Below are 21,473 nucleotides of genomic sequence, written 5' to 3'. Positions count from 1 at the left end.
AATGGTTTATTGCAGCAGAAATTCCTGTAGTCTAGAGACCACTGGATGAAAACTGGGCTGTAGTCCATGAAAGCTTACGATAGGGTGGTGCAGTAGGACCTGGGAAGACCTGGGTTCAGATCCCCACTCAGATGTGAAAGTGGGCAACCTTGGGCCAGGCACTGTCTCTCAGTCTAGCCCAGCAGTTCTCAACCTGTGGGTCCCCAGATGTTGTTGGACTACAACTCCCATCATCCCTGAGCCCTGTCCTTGCTAGCTGGGGTGATGGGAGTTGTAGTTCAACAATATCTTGGGACCCACAGGTTGAGAATGGCTGGCTAGCTTACTTTGCATGGTTGTTGAGAGGATGAAACAGGAAGGAGGAGAACTTTGTATGCCTCTTTGAACCCTGTGGAAGAAAGGTGATGATGATGATGATATTATCACTATTAGTCTTTAACAACAGAGAGTTTTGTGTCACTTTAAAAATGAACAGATTTTATTATAGCATAAGTTTTCATGGACTGCAGCCCATTATGCCATAATAAAATTTGTTAGTCTTTAAGGAGAGACAATACTTTTTTCTGTTCTCTTCTTCTTCTTCTTCTTCTTCTGCTGCTGCTGCTGCTGCTGCTGCTGCTGCATCAGACTAGCCAGCTACCCCCCTTGGGAAATAAGTTTTAAAGATGCCACAAGGAAGACTCCTCTTTGTTTCTCAGAAACAGCTCGGATAACACCTTCCTCTCCCCAGTGTAGAAAATGGACCCAGAGCTGCCAACAAAACCAGGACTTCTAAGCTGAGGTCTGTTTGCTTAGGAGGAGTGGATGCTGGCTTGCGTGTTTGCTCAGCTATCTGGCAACATGGGTGAGGCGGCTGGGGGGGGGAGTCCCAGATCAAACAGAGTTAGCTCATGCCACGTATCACCTGGGTAAAGTGTTCTAATGGTACCTCTCAGGTGTTTCTCTGGGAGATCCTCAAGCCATAGTGGAGCCTCTGTGAGCCTTGGTGGAGCCTATGTGCATTTATAGCCGCAGTGACTTTTAGGGGACTTTCTACAGAGAAAGGGGAAGAGAGCGAAGGGACTATTTGCTGTAAACAGACTTGAGAGCCTAATCACAGCCTGTTCATATATATCAATGACAAATCTGGCTCCAGCCAAAGAAGACCTGAGATGCAGGTGTTGTTTTCCAGCTGGGCCATTGCAGATTACTTGAGGGGTTTACAAAGGCTTGGAGCTTACAGAGACACTGTTTGCTCATGATGGGGAGGAAAAAACTTGCTTGTTTAAGGCAATGAACAAATCCTAGGAGTGTAGGAGGAGGAGCAGCACTGACCCTAGTAGGGAATTTCTTTGAAATCACAGATTCGTCTTGGGTAAACTGTCCACCCCAAAATCTTTGGTCCTATGGACAGTTTATATGGAGGTAAGCCTCACACAGCCTTGTTGTCTGCAGTAAAAAAATGCAGAACATTCAAAACCAAAGTTAAATATGTGGCCCTGCACAGCTCCATCGGTTGTTCATATTTGGTTCTATCGCTGTAAAAGAAGTTGCCTAAAGACTTTCCAGAGGGTGAATATAAAGAAAATAGGAAGCTGCCTTTAGCTCAGTACAGAAGAGTTTCCCCAACTTGGGTCTTCAGCTGTTTTTGGACTACAATTCCTATCATCCCTGACTACTGGTCCTGCTAGCTAGGGGTGGTGGGAGTTGTAGTCCAAAAACAGCTGGGGACCCAAGTTTTGGAAGTCCTGGTCTACGGTGACTGGAAGTGGGTCTGCAGGACCCAGCCCTACCAAGAGATTCCAGGTATTGAACCAAAGATCTCCTGTATCCCTAAGATGGATAGATGGCTGAGCAAAGGCAGGAACTGGAGCATGTGGCTTGCAGCTTGAATATACTGAGACAAAGTCTTCTGCCCATAGAATAAGCAGTTGCAGTAACAGCTGGCAGCTGGAGTGGCTCCAGGCCAGACCATCTCTCTTGGTCAGGAGAGGGGAAACAGCGGCAAAGTAGTAGAAGTCATGGAAATGAGGGCAACCAGTCAGGGAAGAGGGTTTATAACCTTCTAGTCATCCTGAGGAAGAAGAGATGATTACAAATGTGCAAGAGAGGCCTGGAACTCCAGAGAATTGTGGGCTTGGTGTCCCTCAAGATTGCTCGCCTACAGGCAGAAGATTACCCGTCCCAATGCACAGTTCTTGAGACAGCATGGAAGGTAGGAAGACTTCTTAGGACCTCTTGGGAGGTCATGAGAAGATCCTGTTAGATCAGGGCAATGTACATCTAGCGCAACAGCCTCTTCTCAAAGTGGTCCACCAGATGCTTGTGAGAAGCCCAGAAGTTAGTACTGAATGCAACAGCACTCTGCCCACCTATCATTCCCAGCAGGTGGTATTTAGAGCCATACTGCCTCCTACAGTGAACCCAGAGGGACCATGGCTTGGTCATAAAGCCCCAGACCATCGCTTGCAAGCTTTGTTGTTGTGGTTTAGTTGTTTAGTTGTGTCTGACTCTTCGTGACCCCATGGACCAGAGCACGCCAGGCACTCCTGTCTTCCACTGCTTCCCGCAGTTTGGTCAAACTCATGTTGGTAGCTTCAAGAACACTGTCCAACCATCTCGTCCTCTGTCGTCCCCTTTTCCTTGTGCCCTCAATCTTTCCCAACTTCAGGGTCTTTTCCAGGGAGTCTTCTCTTCTCATGAGGTGGCCAAAGTATTGGAGCCTCAGCTTCAGGATCTGTCCTTCCAGTGAGGATTCAGGGCTGATTTCCTTAAGAACGGATAGCAGTAGCATTAAGGCAGGAGGGAAGCAAACAGGTTTCAAGGAACTGACAGCATTCTGTTGTATGTGTCCCATGTTGAGGAATAGCCACTGTCAACATTGTGAGGCTGACCCAGAGAAGTCTGATGGGGGAGCTAACACGAGAGTGAAGATTAAGTTTTTCCTATGATTGTTTTGCTGCTGTTGGCTGACCTCCTGGCTTGCTAGATTAGATTTCCCCACCATCTAGCGATCCAGGGGGGAAGCTTATTTAAGTGGAACTTCAAATAGGTCTTCAAACAATAGGGCATTGGCCCGTTATGTAACACCAGGAGCCAAGCAATCAGCCAGGAAGTGAATCTGACTCTTGAAACAGCAAAGAGCAGCCTGCTCTTGTGTTTGCTTGAGCTTGGCATCCCTTCCCAGGCCCTGGACCTCAGAGCACTCAGCTCTTCCTCCTACTCCTCCATTTCCCATCGACTTCCCAGCTCCCACCGAAGGTATGTGCTGTCCCTTGCACTATTAATGGGCTTTTGCACCCCATGTTGTAGGTGATGCTGCTTGGAGATTCAGGCGTGGGGAAAACCTGCTTCCTCATCCAGTTCAAAGACGGGGCCTTCCTCTCTGGGACCTTCATAGCCACTGTCGGCATAGACTTCCGGGTGAGAGCACTACAGCTGCCAACGAATGCAGAGAGATGCTTCTGTTACAGCGCAGGGAATGGCTGCCCCTACTGAGATTATGTTAATTGCATAGATATTTTTTTTAATGTAATCTTATGTGACTGGGGTTGTAGCATGCAGGGAGGGGTTCTCTAACCCTTTCCTCCTCAGCTATGATCCCAATTAAAAGTGCTACCCCTACCTTTCTGCCACACACGCTGCTGGTAGTGATGGGAATGCATAGCTCCCATTAGGACCAATTGCAGAGCAGGGAGGGGATTTCCACTAGGATAGTAGCTGGGGAGGAAATACCCCGTTCCCTCTATTTCAGGGGTGCCCAAACTAAGGCCCGTGGGCCAGATAAGGCCCGAGGGACTTGTTTATCTGGCCCGCGGCGACCCCCGCCCCCCGCTGCCACCGCCCGCTCTTACCGGCACTGCGCTGCACGGCTGCCCACTTCCAGGTCAGAGGAGCACTGGAAATAGCTTGTGCGCATGTGCAAGCATTATTTGCACATGTACAAGCCTTATTTGCGCATGTGCAAGCGTTATTTCCTGTGCACATCCGGGTCGGAAGAGGCCCGTGCACATACGCACAAGCTATTTCTGGTGCTCATTCGACCCGGAAGTGCGCCGGAAATAGCGTGTACACATGTGTATGGGCACACGCACCGCAGCCCTCCGGCCCACCGCGCAGTCGGTGCTGGAGACACCGGCCCGAGGCGTGGTAAGTTTGCTGACCCCTGCTCTATGTTGCAGTCCCAATGGAATGTTGAGCCCCCTGCACCTAGGATCAAAATGTTGTTGTTGTTTTAAATTCCCTGACACATGGCTGGAAGCCACACAATTCACACAATGTGGAGCTCAGCCCTGAGATGAGAACAGGGCAGGTAAAGGGTAAAATAAAGGCTAAAGTAGACACGGCATAAAGCTTTACTGGACCAACTCAAGCTAATGTACTCAAGTGTTTTTTAGATCCACAGAACCCTCCGTTGATAAGGCAGGTCATCGTATTATGCGTTCAAAGCATTCATTCTTTCCAACTAGGATACTGTTTAGTTTCAGTGCCGGATTTACATATAAGCTAAACAAGCTTAGGGCCCCACTCTCTTGGGGCCCCCCCAAAAATATACTACTTCTTTATTGTATTTCACTATTAATATACTTGTTCTTAATTGTATTTCAGTTCAACAATTACTTTGATAAAATACATATTTTGTTATGTTAACAGAATCCAGGGAAGGTAGGTCAGAGGAATCAGGGTTACAGAACACATGAAATGCAAAGAGCATTTAACCAATTCCACCTTCCCAAATCAAGCCAGATCAGAAGAAAGACAGATTTACCGAGATCGTCTCCATCCAATGACTAAGTTTTCCTGTATATTGTACTGCAAACCTGCTTCTATGTGGTGGAGGCTCTGGATTGCAGCAGAAATAGCATCGGTCATGTTTTTGGGGCTAGATCTTATCAGTATTCTGCTATCAGTTTGCACGTTCCTTGGGTGCCGGTGACACCTGCCTGACATTACAAAGAACCCATACTATCTGGCAGAGTTAGTGCTTGAATACATCAGTGATATAACCAAGGACCCTAATCATACAGAAGCAATTGCCAACTACCGCATTGCCTAAATACTGCATGAGTGAGCATAGGATTCCTGTACCTTGTTCTGGTGCCTCTAATGGATCTAAAGGAGCCCTCTCTGTTGAGCAGCAGCATGGAGCCTGTCAGGCCCTGCCCCAAGCCGGGTGGAGAGAGGCAGGGCAGGGCCCTTCAGGCTCCCAGCAGGCAGTCCTGGGCAGCAGCAGCAGCAGCAGCATGCACCCACCAACATAAATCCTGGCTATGCCCATGAATATGATGACTAGGGGGGTGCTTCCCTTTACCATTCCTCTGAAATTTCCTGTTTTTGTGAAGACAAAGGTACTGAATGGAAATGTTGCCTGAACTAGCTAGTCTTAGATGTGCTGTTTCTCATTCCCACTTCTTGCGGGACTGGTATCATCATTTTGTATTATCACGACATTCTTTGGATGCGTAATTTGGTATAGAAACGTAGAACATACAAAGGTGCCTTATACAGTGGTACCTCGGGTTAAGAACTTAATTCATTCTGGAGGTCCGTTCTTAACCTGAAACTGTTCTTAACCTGAGGTACCGCTTTAGCTAATGGGGCCTCTCACTGCTGCCGCCGTGCAATTTCTGTTCTCATCCTGAGGTAAAGTTCTTAACCCAAGGTACTATTTCTGGGTTAGCGGAGTCTGTAACCTGAAGCGTTTGTAACCCAAAGCGTTTGTAACCCAAGGTATCACTGTACAGTGGTACCTCTGGTTGCAAACGGGGTCCGTTCTGGAGCCTCGTTCGCAACCTGAGCAGAACGCAACCCATGTCTGCGCGTCGCAATTTGCCGCTTCTGTGCATGCGTGTAACGTCATTTTGAGTATCTGCGCATGCGCGAGCGGCGAAACCCAGAAGTAACCCGTTCATTTACTTCTGGGTTGCTGTGGGACGCAACCTGAAAAAATTTAACCTGAAGCAAACGTAACAAGAGGTATGACTGTACTGAATCAAACGGTTGGCCCATATAGTTCAGTCTTGTCTACAGAGACTGGCAGCTGCTCTTGGGGGGTGGGTTCAGGCAGGGGAGACGTCGAGGATTGAACCCAAGACCTTCTGCACTCAAGGCAGATGCTCGGCCACTGAGTGATGACCCGTCCCCACATTTTGTGAAACATATTATGAGGAATGAGATATCGGAGTCATCCATAATACTGGCCTTGCAAGGCTTCACACTTCTCTCATGCCTAGAAAGCATGAGTCCAAGCAGTTTTCTCCTCCTGTGCTTCCTAGACTTGGATCCAAGCAGTTTTTGCCTTTGCGTCTGGAGCAAGCGGAAGTGTGAATGAGCCCAAAGAAGAGACAGTGATTTGGAAAGGTGTCTCGGTGCTACTTCACGCCCCGAACAATGTTCAGGTTCTGATTCCGCTTAAGTAGGGGGAGATCTTTTCACGCCATCCTCTGGGGCCTAATTCAGTGTCACGGAGGATGTGTGGCTGTTGCGGACTCCCACGCAACTCTCCAGGAGCGTTGGGTAAAAGAAACGTGAGACTCGTTTAGCAAACGTTGCTGGGAATTTCTGCTTGGATGAGGCTGGGGTTGCATCAGTCCCCATAACATGAAGTCAGGCCCTGTCTGCCTAATCTATGGCTGCTTTCCAGTAGCACGTGACTATAATATGCAGTGCAAGGCTGCAAGCGTCTGGAACTATGCTGTTATAGAGAAGGAGCTGTATTTTAGAATATGATTGTCAGCCCCAGATTTGCCTTGTAACCCTAATGCGGGCGACGCAGAGGGGAATCCGTGGATGGCCTTATATCATGGATCATTGTTAATGCAAGAAAGAGAAAGCGGAGAATACCTTGCGACCAAACATCTCTTACAGGACTCTTAAAGCAGCATGCTGAACCCTAATGGTTTGCTTCTATTATTTCCAGTGACTACGGAGAACTGTTCTCACCCAGCTTTTCCAGTGCAGAGCTGCATTGTTCTCAGTGGCTGCTGCTCATCTAGGCCAGAATGGATCTTGTTCACCCGGGGCCATTGGGAACGATGTAGCTGGGGTAGCTGCGTAGAAAGCTTCCCACACCAAACGGCAGAGCGGTTTCCTGATCATAGCCTCAGTTAAGGCGACAGTGGCAGGCGAGCAAATGTGCCGTTCATCTGCAGATAAACCGATCAGATATGCTCGCTGGCTTGTTTCCATTGCACAGTAATGTATCCTCCTGACCCCAGATCTCAATGCAATGGTATCAGGCACCAGGAATCTGGGCATTCCTCTCCCCCAGAATATGTGGCCTGGATATGAGACTTTTTGTTGATATGGCCCCTTCTAGGATGTGCCATATGCCACTGTGGCATACTGAGAGCCAGTGTGGTGTAGTGGTTAAGAGCGGTGGACTCCTAATCTGGTGAACCGGGTTCGATTCCCCGCTCCTCCACACGCAGCTGCTGGGTGACCTTGGGCTAGTCACACTTCTCTGAAGTCTCTCAGCCCACTCACCTCACAGAGTGTTTGTTGTGGGGGAGGAAGGGAAAGGAGAATGTTAGCCGCTTTGAGACTCCTTCGGGTAGTGATAAAGCGGAATATCAAATCCAAACTCTTCTTCTTCTTCTTCTTCTTCTTCTTCTTTATTCCACCCATCAAATTTACAAGATACTTTTCACACGGCATGACTAGTGGCGCAGCAATAAAACTGCTAAGCAGGGGCGCTTATGCAACTCAGTTTGCCTTATGCCGTAGCAAGGTCATTCAATGGGGCACTGAACAATGGGGGCGCTGCTAGTGACAAGATTCACCCTGCTGATCAAACCTCCCATCCAATCAAAGCAATAACCGCCAGAGAGTCAGTGTGGTATAGTGATTAGAGTCACTGTGTCTGTTCCTGTGAAACATTTATCTGTCTTTTAAACTTTTGAAAACTGGTATCTATCCTGGAGCAACTCCCCTTCTGATGACCATTAGGTGCATCTGTAAAGATTCCTGTATCTAAAGGCAAAGGCAGAGCAGACTTTCTAGTTCCTGCCATTTATTCCGCTTTATACACTAGTGTGGCTTTATTTTTATTAATTTTTTTTCTTTCAGAACAAAGTGGTGACTGTGGATGGTGTGAAGGTGAAACTGCAGGTAGGTCTCTTGAAATTACACTGATGTTGCCTATCACCTGAACTTCCAAATAAGTTAGAGGGATTTTGGCATGCACATGGGTTGGTGTTTGTCCCTGCCGGAGTACAGCCTCCGTGCTAGCCCTTTACGTGTATTATTGTTTTATGAATTCTCATTATGCCGTTGTTTGGGTACCCAATGATTCCTGATGTATTATTCTCTGCCCACTGACCTTTTATTGCATTTATCTAAGGCGTCCCTCAGCCAGGGAACCACCATGGGGAAAGCTCTGTTTCTCTCTGCAGTTCAAAATCACAATGTCATATTAAATAATACATTGTATAAAACATGACCGAAGAAGATCACAAATAAAACACAACTTTTAAAACAAGTGGCTAACCTGTGGGCCCCACAAGACTCAATCAGCCCCAGTGAGCGTGGCAAATAGTTGTGGATGATGGGAGCTGCAGTCCAACAGCCTCTGGCCACAGGTTGGTCAGATTACATACCTCCAATTTCATCACTGTCTCAGTTTAATTTCTTGGTTTTGATTCATCTACCTGAGTGTACATCTGGCCCTATATGCAGGTTTTATAGGACATAGAACCCTGCAGGGTTCCACTTGATAGAACCCAGCAGAACCCTCTCCTTGCAAGGAACCATCCAGACCTTACCTGTGAAAATTTCTGTTCCGTTCCTTATCGTTTTGCTTTGTTTGTGTATGTGTGTTTTCCCGCTACGCTGCCACTCGCTTGGCATTGGGGTTCCTGCTCATGCAATATCGTGAAGGTCTTTCTCGTGATTTACCAACTTTGCCTTGTTGCAGATCTGGGACACGGCAGGCCAGGAGCGGTTCCGGAGCGTGACTCATGCTTACTACAGAGACGCACAGGGTACGTCCTCCAGTTGGGTGTCTTGCATCAGAGCTGGTATTCTTAGCAGAGCAGCTCTTCGTTGCTAGAATCCAGTAATAATGCTATTATTATTGTGGTGCAGCTCGCGATTCGGCTGTAAAATGTGACCCCGTAATTTTCCATTAAATGTATCGCAGGCAGCAAGGCTGGGAATGTGTCCCTGGCTGATAACCTCGACAAGTCGCTGCCAATCAAAGTATACCAGGAGTGAGGAATCTGCATTTCCCCTGTCCATGATGGACAGAACAATTGCCACACACAGGAAGAATAAGGATTTAGTTTGAGTGCTGCACTTGTAGTTTCGTAAATCATTTAATGTGTCAATACGAATGGAAGTTGATCATATTGCAGTTGTTGTATAAGGGATTGTTATCTTGAGTGGAGTGTAATTGAAATGAATAAGCTTTTGGATAAACAGCAGAATGTAACATTTGCTGTAACAAACCAGAAATGGAAGTCAGGGGTAGTCAACAGGGAGGGGGGAAAGCAAAAAATAGATGTTAAATGATGATACTGAATAATTATTATGAGAAAAGAAAATCAATAAAATTATTTTTTAAAAAAGAAATTAATAAGCTTTTGGAAGGCAGAACTAAAGAAAATCACCAAACCATCAATTCTAGCACACCGGGGCAGGGGATGGGACACACCTAAATTATATAATTTGCTATATGAATGATTGGTATTAGTAATTGTATTATCATTTGGCATTGTTATAATGAGGCAATTATTGGACTGTAATTGAAAACTAATAAAAATTATTATAAAAAAAGGAGTGGGGAAACTGTCCTTGAGTCCAGCCCCCATCACACCCAACCGATTGGCTACACTGACAGGGGTTCATGGAAGCTGGAGTCTGACAACATCTGGAGGGTGGCAGGTTCACTGTCCCCAGAGTCTATTTGTGAACCACTTTGAGGTTCTTTTTACAATAAAGTGGTGTATAAATTTATAAAATGAATATAATATACTGGGGTACACAGACCAGTGGTTTGACTTGGAATAAAACATGATCATTTTGGGGGAGGGAAACAAACGTTTTTCTTTTTGTCTTGCAGCACTCCTCCTCCTCTATGACATCACCAGCAAAATGTCCTTTGATAATATCCGGGTGGGTGTTTAACATCTGCATTTGAACCACGTAATCCGGTGCTAAAGTATGATGATCCCACAGCCCTTGCTTATCCCGACTTGCCCAGACCTTCCTCTGCTCACCAAAGCATCAAGATAAGAGCTCAGGGTTGCCAGCTAGCCAGAAATGGAAAGGGAAATCCCAGCCTGGGCTGCTTTTGTATCAGCCCCACAGTTTGATGTGCAGAAAACAACAGGAGCTTTTCACAGCGAGGAGATAAAACTTTATCACCTGCACATCAAAGGGCTGAGCAAAGCATAGCTGCAGTTGAAAAGCTGGTAATTCTTTAGGAACTTGATTGGGGAGCTTGCAGTCTCAATTTTATATAGGGGAGTTGAAGAAGGAGGACAGGAGAAAGGAGAGTGGGGCAAGCAGTGGAAAGATATGCATTTGTTTCTGTTACCCATACTTAGAGTTGCTTGAAGGTGGGGTATAGGGATTCAGGCAGGCGGGTGGGGGACCTTTTTGGCTCCAGGGACCAGATCCTTATCAGATCCCAGCATCATGGGTCAAATCGCCTTACGGAAGGTGATTGGGTGCTTTGAAGTCCCCGTTTTGGGACTTCAAAGCACCGCATGCAGCCCAGGTATAAGGTGTGTTAGGGTTTTCCCTGCATAGAGCTCATTCATGGAGCCAACTCAGCAGGCTTTGCCTCTACCTGCTTTCCCCTACCAATGGACAATCAGCTCCAGATTGTTCATTGCAGCCACATGATGACAGCTGTGGAGCAGGTGGGTGTGGCTTGAAATTGCTTTGCGAGCCAAATTTGAACCCTTGGCGGGCCCGTGAGTTAGAGATGCCTCCCCCCTTGACTTAGGGGTCACCAGTGGGGCTAAATCCAAGCTTGGTCTTACAATGTAAGATAGGACAGTATGGCATTGGCTTTACTACCCCTGATGTATTGGTTAGGATGGAGGAATGCCGCTGAGGGCAACCTTACTTTGCCCCACTCCTTTAAGCAAAGCCCTCCTCCCTCAACACATCTGTCTGCATGGTCCAGACAGGTGACTAAAATAAAGGCTTAACAGTGCAAGCTATGCATGTCTAATCAGAAGCAAGCCCCACTCGGTTTCATGGGGCTTACTCCCAGGTAAGCACTTATGGAATTGCAGCCTGAATCCACTTATCATGATGGTGGTCCAGCCACTTAAGAGACTCTAAACCATGGTTCTAGTTACAGGTAGGTAGCCGTGTTGGTCTGCCGTAGTCGAAACAAAATAAAAAAATTCCTTCCAGTAGCACCTTAGAGACCAACTAAGTTTGCTATTGGTATGAGCTTTTGTGTGTGGTGCTGTGGGTTAAACCACAGAGCCTAGGACTTGCCGATCAGAAGGTCGGCGGTTCAAATCCCCGCGATGGGGTGAGCTCCCATTGCTCGGTCCCTGCTCCTGCCAACCTAGCAGTTTGAATGCACGTCAAAGTTCATGTAGATAAATAGGTACCACTCTGGCGGGAAGGTAAACGGCGTTTCCGTGCACTGCTCTGGTTCGCCAGAAGCGGCTTAGTCATGCTGGCCACATGACCCGGAAGCTGTATGCCAGCTCCCTTGGCCAATAAAGCGAGATGAGTGCCGCAACCCCAGAGTCGGCCACAACTGGACCTAATGGTCAGGGGTCCCTTTACCTTTACTTTTTAAGGTGCTACTGGAAGGAATTTTTTTATTTTGTCTAGACCATGATGAGTGGTGTGTGACCTGTTGATATTATGTCAAATGTTAAGGCCCCATGGAACTCCCATTGCCCCGTGTCTCGTTTTTTGAATGCAGTGCTTTGCCTCACGACATGACACACCACACTAAACTTTCTCTCTTCTCCCTCTTTCCCTTTCCCCACCCCCCTCTTACAGGCCTGGCTCACAGAGATACACGAATATGCCCAAAAGGATGTGGTCATTATGTTGCTAGGCAACAAGGTGTGTGTCATTTCCTGACAGGTGATGCAGACCTGCTCTTGGTTTCGCAAATAGTTCCCCCGTTTTTCCCCTTGATTCTGAGCTATCTCCTCCTAGCGTGCTTTGCACAGTCTTCTTCTGTGGTCGGCACATAATTGGAGGAATTCTTTATCCTGGCACCTCTTGGTTTTTGATAACTCCCTCCAGCACTTGCTTTTCTTAAGCACCGTGAAGAGGCTTCTTTCTTCCACATGCACTGGGAGCCTTTCTGCCGCCATCCCTCGCTCTGTATTTGCTCTTCCCAGCAGTCTCAGTGGCAGAGGTGTGATTGGATTTCTGTATCTAATCCAGTAAAAGATGAAGAATAAAAGAGCCCTGTAGCATTTAGCACAAATTGTTGTGGTGAAAACCCCATCGTTCTGCCAAGACACTGAGGTCCAGCGCCGAGGGCCTTCTGGCGGTTCCCTCACTGTGAGAAGCCAAGTTACAGGGAACTAGGCAGAGGGCCTTCTCGGTAGTGGCACCCGGCCTGTGGAACGCCCTCCCACCAGATGTCAAAGAGAAAAAATAACTACCAGACTTTTAGAAGACATCTGAAGGCAGCCCTGTTTAGGGAAGCTTTTAATGTTTAATAGATTATTGTATTTTAGTGTTCTGTTGGAAGCTGCCCAGAGTGGCTGGGGAAGCCCAGCCACATGGGCGGGGTATAAATAATATATTATTATTATTATTATTATTATTATTATTATTATTATTATTATTATTATTATTATTTGATGCATCAAGCGGCATCTTAAATTGGCAGCTATCGGCACAGCACCAAAAACAAACACCCAAACTCAATTTTCTTAACAGTGGGGGCCAAAAGGCTGTTAAATGCAGGCCCTGCCATGCTTCTGTGCAGAGCCCAAATGTATACAGCACCAAGATGCATACAAGATGGCTCTGGATTTTGAGCAAGGATTGAGATACTTTTGGGAATTTTTATTATGTGGAATGGAGAGAGACTGCTGGGAAGTAGAGCTGATGTGGAACTGATGGCAGTTGTGGTCCAAAACAGATTTAGGACAGCTGGATGCTGGAGACTGTTTTAAATCACCCAACTGTGCATTTTTTGTTTTTATATTGTAAACTATATCACCCTTAGGTGAAGGGTGGTATAGAAATTAATGTTATTATTTATTTTGCTTATCTTTGATCCTGGTCAGTGGGAAATTTTAGATTTGTAAGTATTTAGAAAAGGCATACGGGAGGTAAAAGGTCTTCGAACTATCACCCTTTTCTCTCTTGAAAGAGGGGACAGCTCCAGTTAGATTGCTGCCACTGGCATTCATAAACCTGTTCTCACTTAGAAGTGCTTCTGGAAGACATTGTAGCTCTGCCGCCTGTATTCCTAGTTAAGCAAGCAGAGGGTGATTTCAGGGCAGGTGGAAGAATCACCGCAGGAACAACAAACCACATGATAGCATGCCAAAATTATTTTGTAATCGCACTTAAAAGTGTATTTCTGAAACGTAACATTCCTGAATCCATTAGATAAAGAGGGGTTGTTAGATGGAATAACCAACAGATAGAAAATGGCTGATATTTTAGTGCCCTTTTTAATATAATGACCTTTTAAAATGTGTTGTGGAATGGGGGCGGGGATTATTGGGTCATCTTTGTTTTTAATTTCATTATGTATTTTGTGATTTTTATATTGCAATTTTATTGCTCTGAGATCTACAGGTATACAAATTTTAATTGTGATGATGATGATAGATTGGGTACAGAAGCTCCCTTTATGATGAGGTTAAAGCATGCAATTAAGTACAGAGAGGAGGGGAAACAAGAAATGGAATACTGTTTAACATACATAAGACACCTTTGCGTGTAGTTACTGTTGTGTTTGTATGCATTCTATTGGCCTTGGAAACTTGCTGGCCAAGACCAACCAGCAGAGGGCGCCCAACACTGAAGGTGTCTACCAATGGCTATTCAGCAGGCCATCACTCACTTTATCTGAAAGACACTAAGGAACATACGGACATCCAAAGTTCCGCAAAAATCCTATGTCTGACTCCGAAAATGACTCTGGGTATATTGTGTGTCACGTAACCGAGGTGCTCATGTGCTGCAGACATAAATCAGTTTTATCATTATCGGTTAATTTTTCACAAAAGTGCACCTGTACCTTTTGAAACAAGCAGAAGCATCAGCCCTCATGTCAGCATCGCCCTCTGTTGGCGGAGTCAGCACTAGGCAAGCCTTTGCATGTCAGGCGGGCTTGCCAGATGTCAGCGGACCACACACCTGGCCTCCCGGCAGCAGCATCACTATGGGGTACCAGGACGGTATGGAGTCAGGGAAGCAGGAAGTTTGGATGCACCAGCAGGAGCCCCGGGGTCTCATCTCCACCATGCTGACTTTGCCACCACCCTGCCCCACACCATCCCTGTACCCAGCAATGACACCACTGCCAAGAGGTCAGGTCCACGGTGGCACATCTCCCAGCCAAGCCACTCCTCCCAGATATTGCAGCAGCAGCAGCAGCACAAGAACCCCTTCCAGTGGCTTCTTCCCTTGCCACAAGAACTGTGTGTGCTGGGCTGGTCACATGAGTTATTCCTAGATTTCTTTCCCTCCTGTCCCTCTGGGCGGCAGGGATCTGTGTAACTGTCTCTGCCCACTGGACCTAACCCTGACTTCAGTGGCATGAGAAGAAGCCTCCTTGGGCTGCCATTGCTGTGCTTAGCAGTGATTCTCAAACCAGGGTCTCCGGCTGATGTTGGACTACAACTCCCATCATCCCCAACTGCTAGGGATGATGGGAGTTATAGTCCAACAATATCTGGGGGAACCCAAGTTTGAGAAACACTAGCTTATTGTATTGTTTCTGCAGGAAGGGAGGTGGTCTAGTATATCAAAGCCATAGATATTAAGATCAGAGAGGACACCTCTGTTGGAGGTAAGACCTACTTGGATGAAGAAGTCACTACTCTTCTGGGGTGGCCATGTCCAACTGCCATTTATTGATTTATCCAAATAATAGAATCCACCAGGAGAGCACTTCCCATCAAAAGATCCCAAGGAGCAGCCACTTTCCTAGAGGTTTGATCTGTTGGCCACTCTTCTGATCCTATCTCTTCTTGAATATCTTCCCTTTTGTTGACAGGCTGATGTGAGCAGCGAGAGAGTGATAAGAACAGAAGATGGGGAATCATTAGCCAGGGTGAGTGAACTAATGCAAGAACCACTTGTGCCTCGGACTGAATTGCCGGTGTGGACCCTGTGGTGCTGAGCCAGCTTCTTAAAGAGACAGTTCCATAAAATGCGATATTTCCAAACACACCCACACCCTTTAAGGTGAAAGTTTGGAGGGGGGGGAGGTAGACTCCAAGGTTCCCTTGCCTCCCCTTCCCTCCAGAAAAAACATAGAAGTGATTGATTTCTCTCTTTGAGGGTGAAAAGAAGCCGAGAGTAAACAATAAGAAATATCTTGCTGCTTGGGAGTGTGCAACTGCTGCACTGGCTGAAGAAGGCCCTTCCCAGACAGAGCATGGCAGCTGGCAAAGGGCTGGTGTTCAATCATTTCTGATATTTTGAATCACTATGAGTTTGGATCAAGTTAACTGTGTGACGAATTTGTTCGTTTCCCTTTGTATTCTAGTGTGCTGCCGATATGGCTATAGCGTCTGTTAACGTTTGCTAGCTTTCAATTCTGTTGTTGCTACCATTGAGTTGTTGGGGAAGCGGGATACAATATTGAATTACATGAAGGGGGGTGGAATTCTCCATGGCAAGGATTTACCAGGTTTGCTTGCAAGATCTCCTCAATATTTATCCACTTTCTCCTCAGGAATATGGAGTGCCTTTCATGGAGACCAGTGCGAAGACTGGCATGAACGTGGAGCTGGCGTTTCTGGCCATTGCAAAGTGAGTAACAGGCTGTAGTCAGTTTGCTTCTGCTTCCTGGAATTAGCAGGTAGCAATAAGAGAGAAACAGACCACCTTGCTGTCAGATTATTACGTTCTGCCATGAGATGTTGTTGTAAACAAAAATTGCCCTTTTCCCTTATGGGGTATCCACGAGCCCATATAGAGTCCTTACATAGGTTCCCTATTGGTAGGAGAGAATAACAGAGGCCAACCAGAGAATATTGAGAGGCAAAGCAGCTAGTAAGCTTGATCTTTATTGAACTGTTGCAACAGGGTGCTCCCCTCACCCGCAGGAGAGAGGAGGAACATAGAAAAATGGTGCGCAAGGCCTTATAAAGACTTTTGAAATTGCCACCCTGTAGATCAAGACCACCCCCAGAAACATCATACATACATCACAGAAAAGGCGGTCTTAAAACAGAAATTTGAATGTTGTTTTTCTCCTGTCATTGTTTATCTCCTGTCTGGCAGGTTACTTGATTGGATTGCCTGGGTAGCCTGGCCAGTCTTTTGTAATGATAAATACTTGGTTCCTGGGCCAGGTCACAGGCTCATACCCTATTCATATCTTAAATGTGCCCTTAAGACAGGATTTGTGAGGAAAGAGACAATGGGAGGTTTCCCACTTTGACCTTGCAGAGAAAACATTTGCTCAGTTTAGGAATCAAATTGGTTCCAGGTCGGTCTTCCTGTGCTGATCTATGTACGTGCTCGGTTGGTACACTTATGAACATTACCATATATCTAAGACCTCAAAATTCCTATCACAATATGTTGGCCAATTGGACTGAGGTGGCATTCATTTCTGTGGTCTAGAGCAGCATTCCTCAAACTGGTGCACCCCAGATGCTGTTGGATGCCAACTCCCATCAGAATGGCCAACGTGAACGATGGTCAGGAATGATGGGAGTTGTAGTCCAACGACATGAGGCAGGAGCCAGGTTGGGGTGGGGAAGATTGGCCTAGCATATCCAAACAGCAGGAGCAGCCAGGGCACTGCTGCCGACCTGGCCTCCCAACAACAGCATCGCTGCTGCATACCAGGGATAAGATCAGGGAGGTGTAGATACAGCAGCAGAACCAATCCTGCGCTTCCACTGGTGTGCCCAAACCACCCCAAGCTCCCTGTTGCCTCCCTGTACACACAGACACACACACGCTTTGGTATACAGAAGCGTTGTCACTGCCAGGAGGCCAGGTCTGCAGCAGCATCTCTCTGTGCCAGTGATGTGGCCAGTCGCCCCATTAGACTGCCATTGACGTAAGTAAATCAAGGGATGACTTGCAAGCTCGGTGGCAAGTCGCAGGTCCAATCGTTGGCACCTCCAGGTAGGGCTGGTCTGAAACCCTGGAGAGCTTCTCCAGTCCTCCAGAACTGAGCTTGATTGACCAATTGTCTGGCTCAGTGGAAGGCATCACCCTTTGTTCTTATCTGATGCGAGGCTTCCACAGGCCAAGTTGCTCCTTTCTCTGGGCAGGGAGGGACCCTTTGGCGGAAACAGCCCCTGAGTGGTGGTTTTTTTGCTCTTACGCCTCTAGAGAGCTCAAGCAACGAGCCGTCAAGCAGCCAGAGGAGCCCCGGTTCCAAATCCACGACTATATAGAGTCTCAGAAGAAGAGGAGCAGCTGCTGTGCCTTCCTTTGAGGGACAAGGAGGAGGAGGAGGAGGAGGAGGAGGAGGACACAAGGGAAGCCAAGTGCACAGCAAAAGAGGTCAAGAAGCAGAACTGGCACCTTGGCAGCAATGCCGGGCAGGAGCTGTGTTGCGGACGCTCTCCAAAGACAATCCTTTTTAGAGAATACCGTTTCCAGGTTCTAAATGAGGTCATGCCTGCCGTTGCGGGTGTATGTGCGCTTGCAGGCATACGTGAAGGAGGGTGTGTGTGAGAGAGTGAGTGAGTGAGTGTGTGGTTATGCGCAAAGTGTTACTTCAAAGGCCAAATGCACTCGAGTCCAGGACCGGCCGACCTGTGCTCAAAGTGGAGCTGGTCAGGATCTGTAATATTGCCCAGGCCTAGTCTTTGCAAGGAATTGGCCTGGACTCAAGATTCCTGGACAGAGCATCATGACTTATTTAGACAGGGCCACCTCTCCCAGGCCAGCAGGACTGAGCTAGGTTGACCTCAGATGCAGAAGCAGGATCTGCGCAGAGGGAGGTGTCCTTTGGCAACGTCCGTAGGAGCGTTTTGGATGAGGTCCGGCTGAGCTAAAGGGTTAATTTAATAGCAGTGACATGACTGGCGGGGGCGGGGGGGAGAGAGACTGCAACCCTTTTGCTTCCCCTAGAAAGGTGACGCTTTAGATGTTAAAATGAAACTAGCAGGAGTGTCCAGTAAAGAAAAAGTAGACACATTTCCTTTGACCTCTGGCTCTTTCCTGCTGCCCACACCCAAAGATCCTGCAGTCAGGGCTGCCTTCCTTCTCCTCCCTTCCTCCCTCTGCCCCAAGGAAAGGACTGAGGGATCCAAGTATTATTCCTAGTGTGCCTGTTACGTCAGGAAAATGCTGCCGACCCCGGTTGGTTTGGAAGAGAAATCGCTCTGCGCAAATATATCTGTTACTGGCTAGAAACAAAGGAAAGCTTTAGAAAGCTCGACTCTGCTTTTCGTTCCGGTCAAACCAAGATCCTCTGCCAAAGTGAAGCCCAGTAAGTTGAAAGGCAGCGCAGCAGAATGGGGAGAAAAGTTGTCTCCCTCTGTTCCAGCCTTGGCCAACCCAGTGCCCTGCTAATGTCTTGAACTACAACTCCCATCAGCCTCAGCCGCTGAGAGTTTCAGTCCAGCAGGTCACCAGGTTGGCCAAGGCTGCTCCGTTCAGACACACAAGTTGGCTACTTCAGAGGCTGTCTGCTTTGGAAAGTGGTGGAGCATTATATGGTGATCCCCCCCACCCTAGCCTCCTTCAATTTCTTTCTTGCAAGCAGGCCTGGGTTTCTGGGAGAGAAGCAAGCTCCCTTGCACAAGTTCATACCAGCCAAGCAGCATTGCTGAAAGAATAAGCCCCCGGAGATCTATATTTGGGCCCATGCAATACTTGTCCATCTTGTACAAACTCCCACCATTCCATGCGGCATGGTGTCAGAAGTCTCCACCAGTGTGATGCAGAGGTGTTTTCAGGAATCATGCCTTACAGCGGAGATAAGGAATCTGGGGCTTTCCAGATGTTGGTCGATTACAGCTCCTGTCGTCCCCAGCCATTGCTCTTACTGGGTGGGGATGGCGGGAACTGGAGCCCTCCCCCTGCCTTATTCATATAATAAGAGTGCTCTTGTAGCTCAAATATAGCCGTAGACAACAGAAGCAGCAAATCCACACAAAGCAATAGTTGTGATTCTTATGTTCCTAGGTTCCTATGCGATCCAAAGATCCCTGTGTGCGGTTAAGGCCTGGCCATATGCATGTTCGTTTTGAAGTGTGTGCCACTCAGTTCAATGGGATATATTCCGCACTTCCCTTTCCTCTGCGCATTCTAGGCATGGCCCCATGCTTTAAAGCTCTGCATCCTTTATTTTTATTTATTTTTGCTTCAGAGCGTCCCCTGTGAAAACTCACTCTTGAAAGCTCTAACAGCAATCTGCGGGAAACCCAAATTTCCATTGGTTGTGCGGTAAGTGGGTTTTCTTGGGGAAAGCTCTGGAGCAAAAAAAAACACACACACACACACAAACCCAAGAGTGCTTAGTCACAGAGCTTTAAAGCACAGACCTATGCCTGGAATGAGCAGGGCAAAAGACAACTGTAGATAAGCCCTGAGTGGACTGCAGCCTTACTTGATTTCAATAGGATTTTAGTATGCTGAGCACTTTTGCTATATTCTATGCAATGCAGCCTAAACTGTCTTCTCGTCACATGCATCATGCTCATATTTCCTTAGCTCTGCTTTCTGGAAATACATCACTGGTGTATGTTGTGTTTAAATTGATGTGGCACAAACCCTTAGGCTGTTGAAGAATTTCTTGTGTCTGGGTTCTCACGTTTTGGTTTCTGCATTTGGAACGTGGCTGTCGTTGTTGCTAATCACCCCAAAGGCAACGTATAAGTTGGTTTCCCCATTCCCCATCCCCTTCGGTCCTCTTCTATAAAACGTGGGTTCCTAAATCAGTGTGGATTGCCACTGGGCCAGACAAGAATTCTCCATGGCCAGCCATGTTGGTTACATGCTCCTGCTGGAGGCAGACGCAGTCAGTACCTTGGGAATAAATGGAGATTGTTAGCCCCATGAAAGAGCTGCTTCTCTGAATGCCCTTTGATTCCTTCCCTTGGTGGCATGAATAGCCTACCAACAGTGCTAGTGCCCATATTTTTATTGGGTGCGGGGGGTGTCAAGGAAGGCACCCTCAGTAATGCCCCCTTAACCTGGAAGGAGTGGGGGGATAAAAACAGAACATTCTTCACATGTCCCACAACCCGTTCTTTGGTGCTCCGTGTAGAGTAAAAACAGTGGCGCCATGGCCCAGACTCAGAGCTGGCAGATCCTATGCTGTCCTTGGGAGCCCAGCCCATCATTTAATTTAGGGCTGAAGGTAGCAAAATGGACTTTGCACCAAAAAGCTTCAAAGTAATGACTGTAAATATGTCAAGGAAAAAGCACAATGAAGCCGCTGGGAGGAAAACTGCAGGAAAATTATTGTCTGCTTTAGGGGCTGCTCATGCATTATTATTTTTCTTCCAACCAAAGATCCACCTTTGTTTGTAAGGCAGCAGGAGCACCTTTTTAGCTGGCTAGCAGCTTCCTCCTAATTGATTTATACCCGGCCTCTGCAACTCACAATCTACCAAGTGCAGCCCATGAATGTTGTGGCCAGCTAGTTGCTTGACAAGGTAGGCATTAAATACAGGGGGTGCTATTATGTCCTGGGTAAGTTGTTTATTTTTACACACAGCCAAAAAGACACCTCCGTTGTGATACACAAGTTAAAACAGAATTTTGTTTCCATGTTCTAAAAAACAAAATGTAAAGCCCTTAGTTTTGCTTGCCCTTTTGGATCTCTGCATGTGGAGACCATTCTTACCGACCACCCCCAAGACGGTAGAGTCCTGAGGAAGCGAGACAATTGCCTTTACAGTGACGGCTGGACAGGAGCATCAAGTCTACCCTAAGCAGAATCTTCTTGGGAGGATTTTGTCTCAACTTGTATTTATTCGTAGAAAGAGGACCCCCCCCCATTTCTCCATTTCTAAAGCTCCTCAATTATAATGCCAATCACAGAAATATAGACACAACAGGTTGGCTAATAACTGTTAAAGCATATATAATAGAATAATTATATCATCCAAAAAGTAGAAATAAATCTATTAGACTTTTTGAATGATATCATTATTCTATTATATATGCTTTAACAGATATTAGCCTACCTGTTGTGTCTATATTTCTGTGAATGGTTCTCAGTTATAATGCCATCATTCCGTAAGGGATGAACCAGACACTACAGGAATATGTAGAGATAGACATCCCATCCCATGGTTTTATACTATCCGTCTCCTGCTTGAGCCCCACCGACTTAGTACAGTGGTACCTCAGGTTAAGTACTTAATTCGTTCCGGAGGTCTGTA

General features: G+C 46.9%; 1 protein-coding gene across 4 annotated transcripts in view; it reads left to right on the top strand.

Annotated features, from left to right (window-relative positions):
- The window catches only part of RAB37 (RAB37, member RAS oncogene family), a 79,215-nt gene extending 58,445 nt beyond the window's left edge, over window positions 1-20,770 (top strand). For 3 of the 4 annotated variants that reach the window (XM_083598314.1, XM_083598313.1, XM_083598312.1), the window contains 8 exons: window positions 3,292-3,402; window positions 8,047-8,088; window positions 8,894-8,960; window positions 10,040-10,092; window positions 11,959-12,024; window positions 15,158-15,214; window positions 15,842-15,918; window positions 17,461-20,770. In XM_083598314.1, coding sequence (XP_083454440.1) covers window positions 3,292-3,402; window positions 8,047-8,088; window positions 8,894-8,960; window positions 10,040-10,092; window positions 11,959-12,024; window positions 15,158-15,214; window positions 15,842-15,918; window positions 17,461-17,566 — 579 coding nt within the window. In that variant the 3' untranslated portion in view covers window positions 17,567-20,770. The remainder of the gene's footprint in view (window positions 1-3,291; window positions 3,403-8,046; window positions 8,089-8,893; window positions 8,961-10,039; window positions 10,093-11,958; window positions 12,025-15,157; window positions 15,215-15,841; window positions 15,919-17,460) is intronic. The other variant, XM_083598311.1, reaches the window with a different exon arrangement.
- Window positions 20,771-21,473: the final 703 nt, after the last annotated feature.

Source organism: Podarcis filfolensis, assembly GCF_964270895.1.
Source record: "Podarcis filfolensis genome assembly, chromosome: 2".
Classification (NCBI taxonomy): domain Eukaryota; kingdom Metazoa; phylum Chordata; class Lepidosauria; order Squamata; family Lacertidae; genus Podarcis; species Podarcis filfolensis.
The sequence above is the reverse complement of the archived record's forward strand: the minus strand, read 5'-3'. Positions and strand labels throughout refer to the sequence as shown.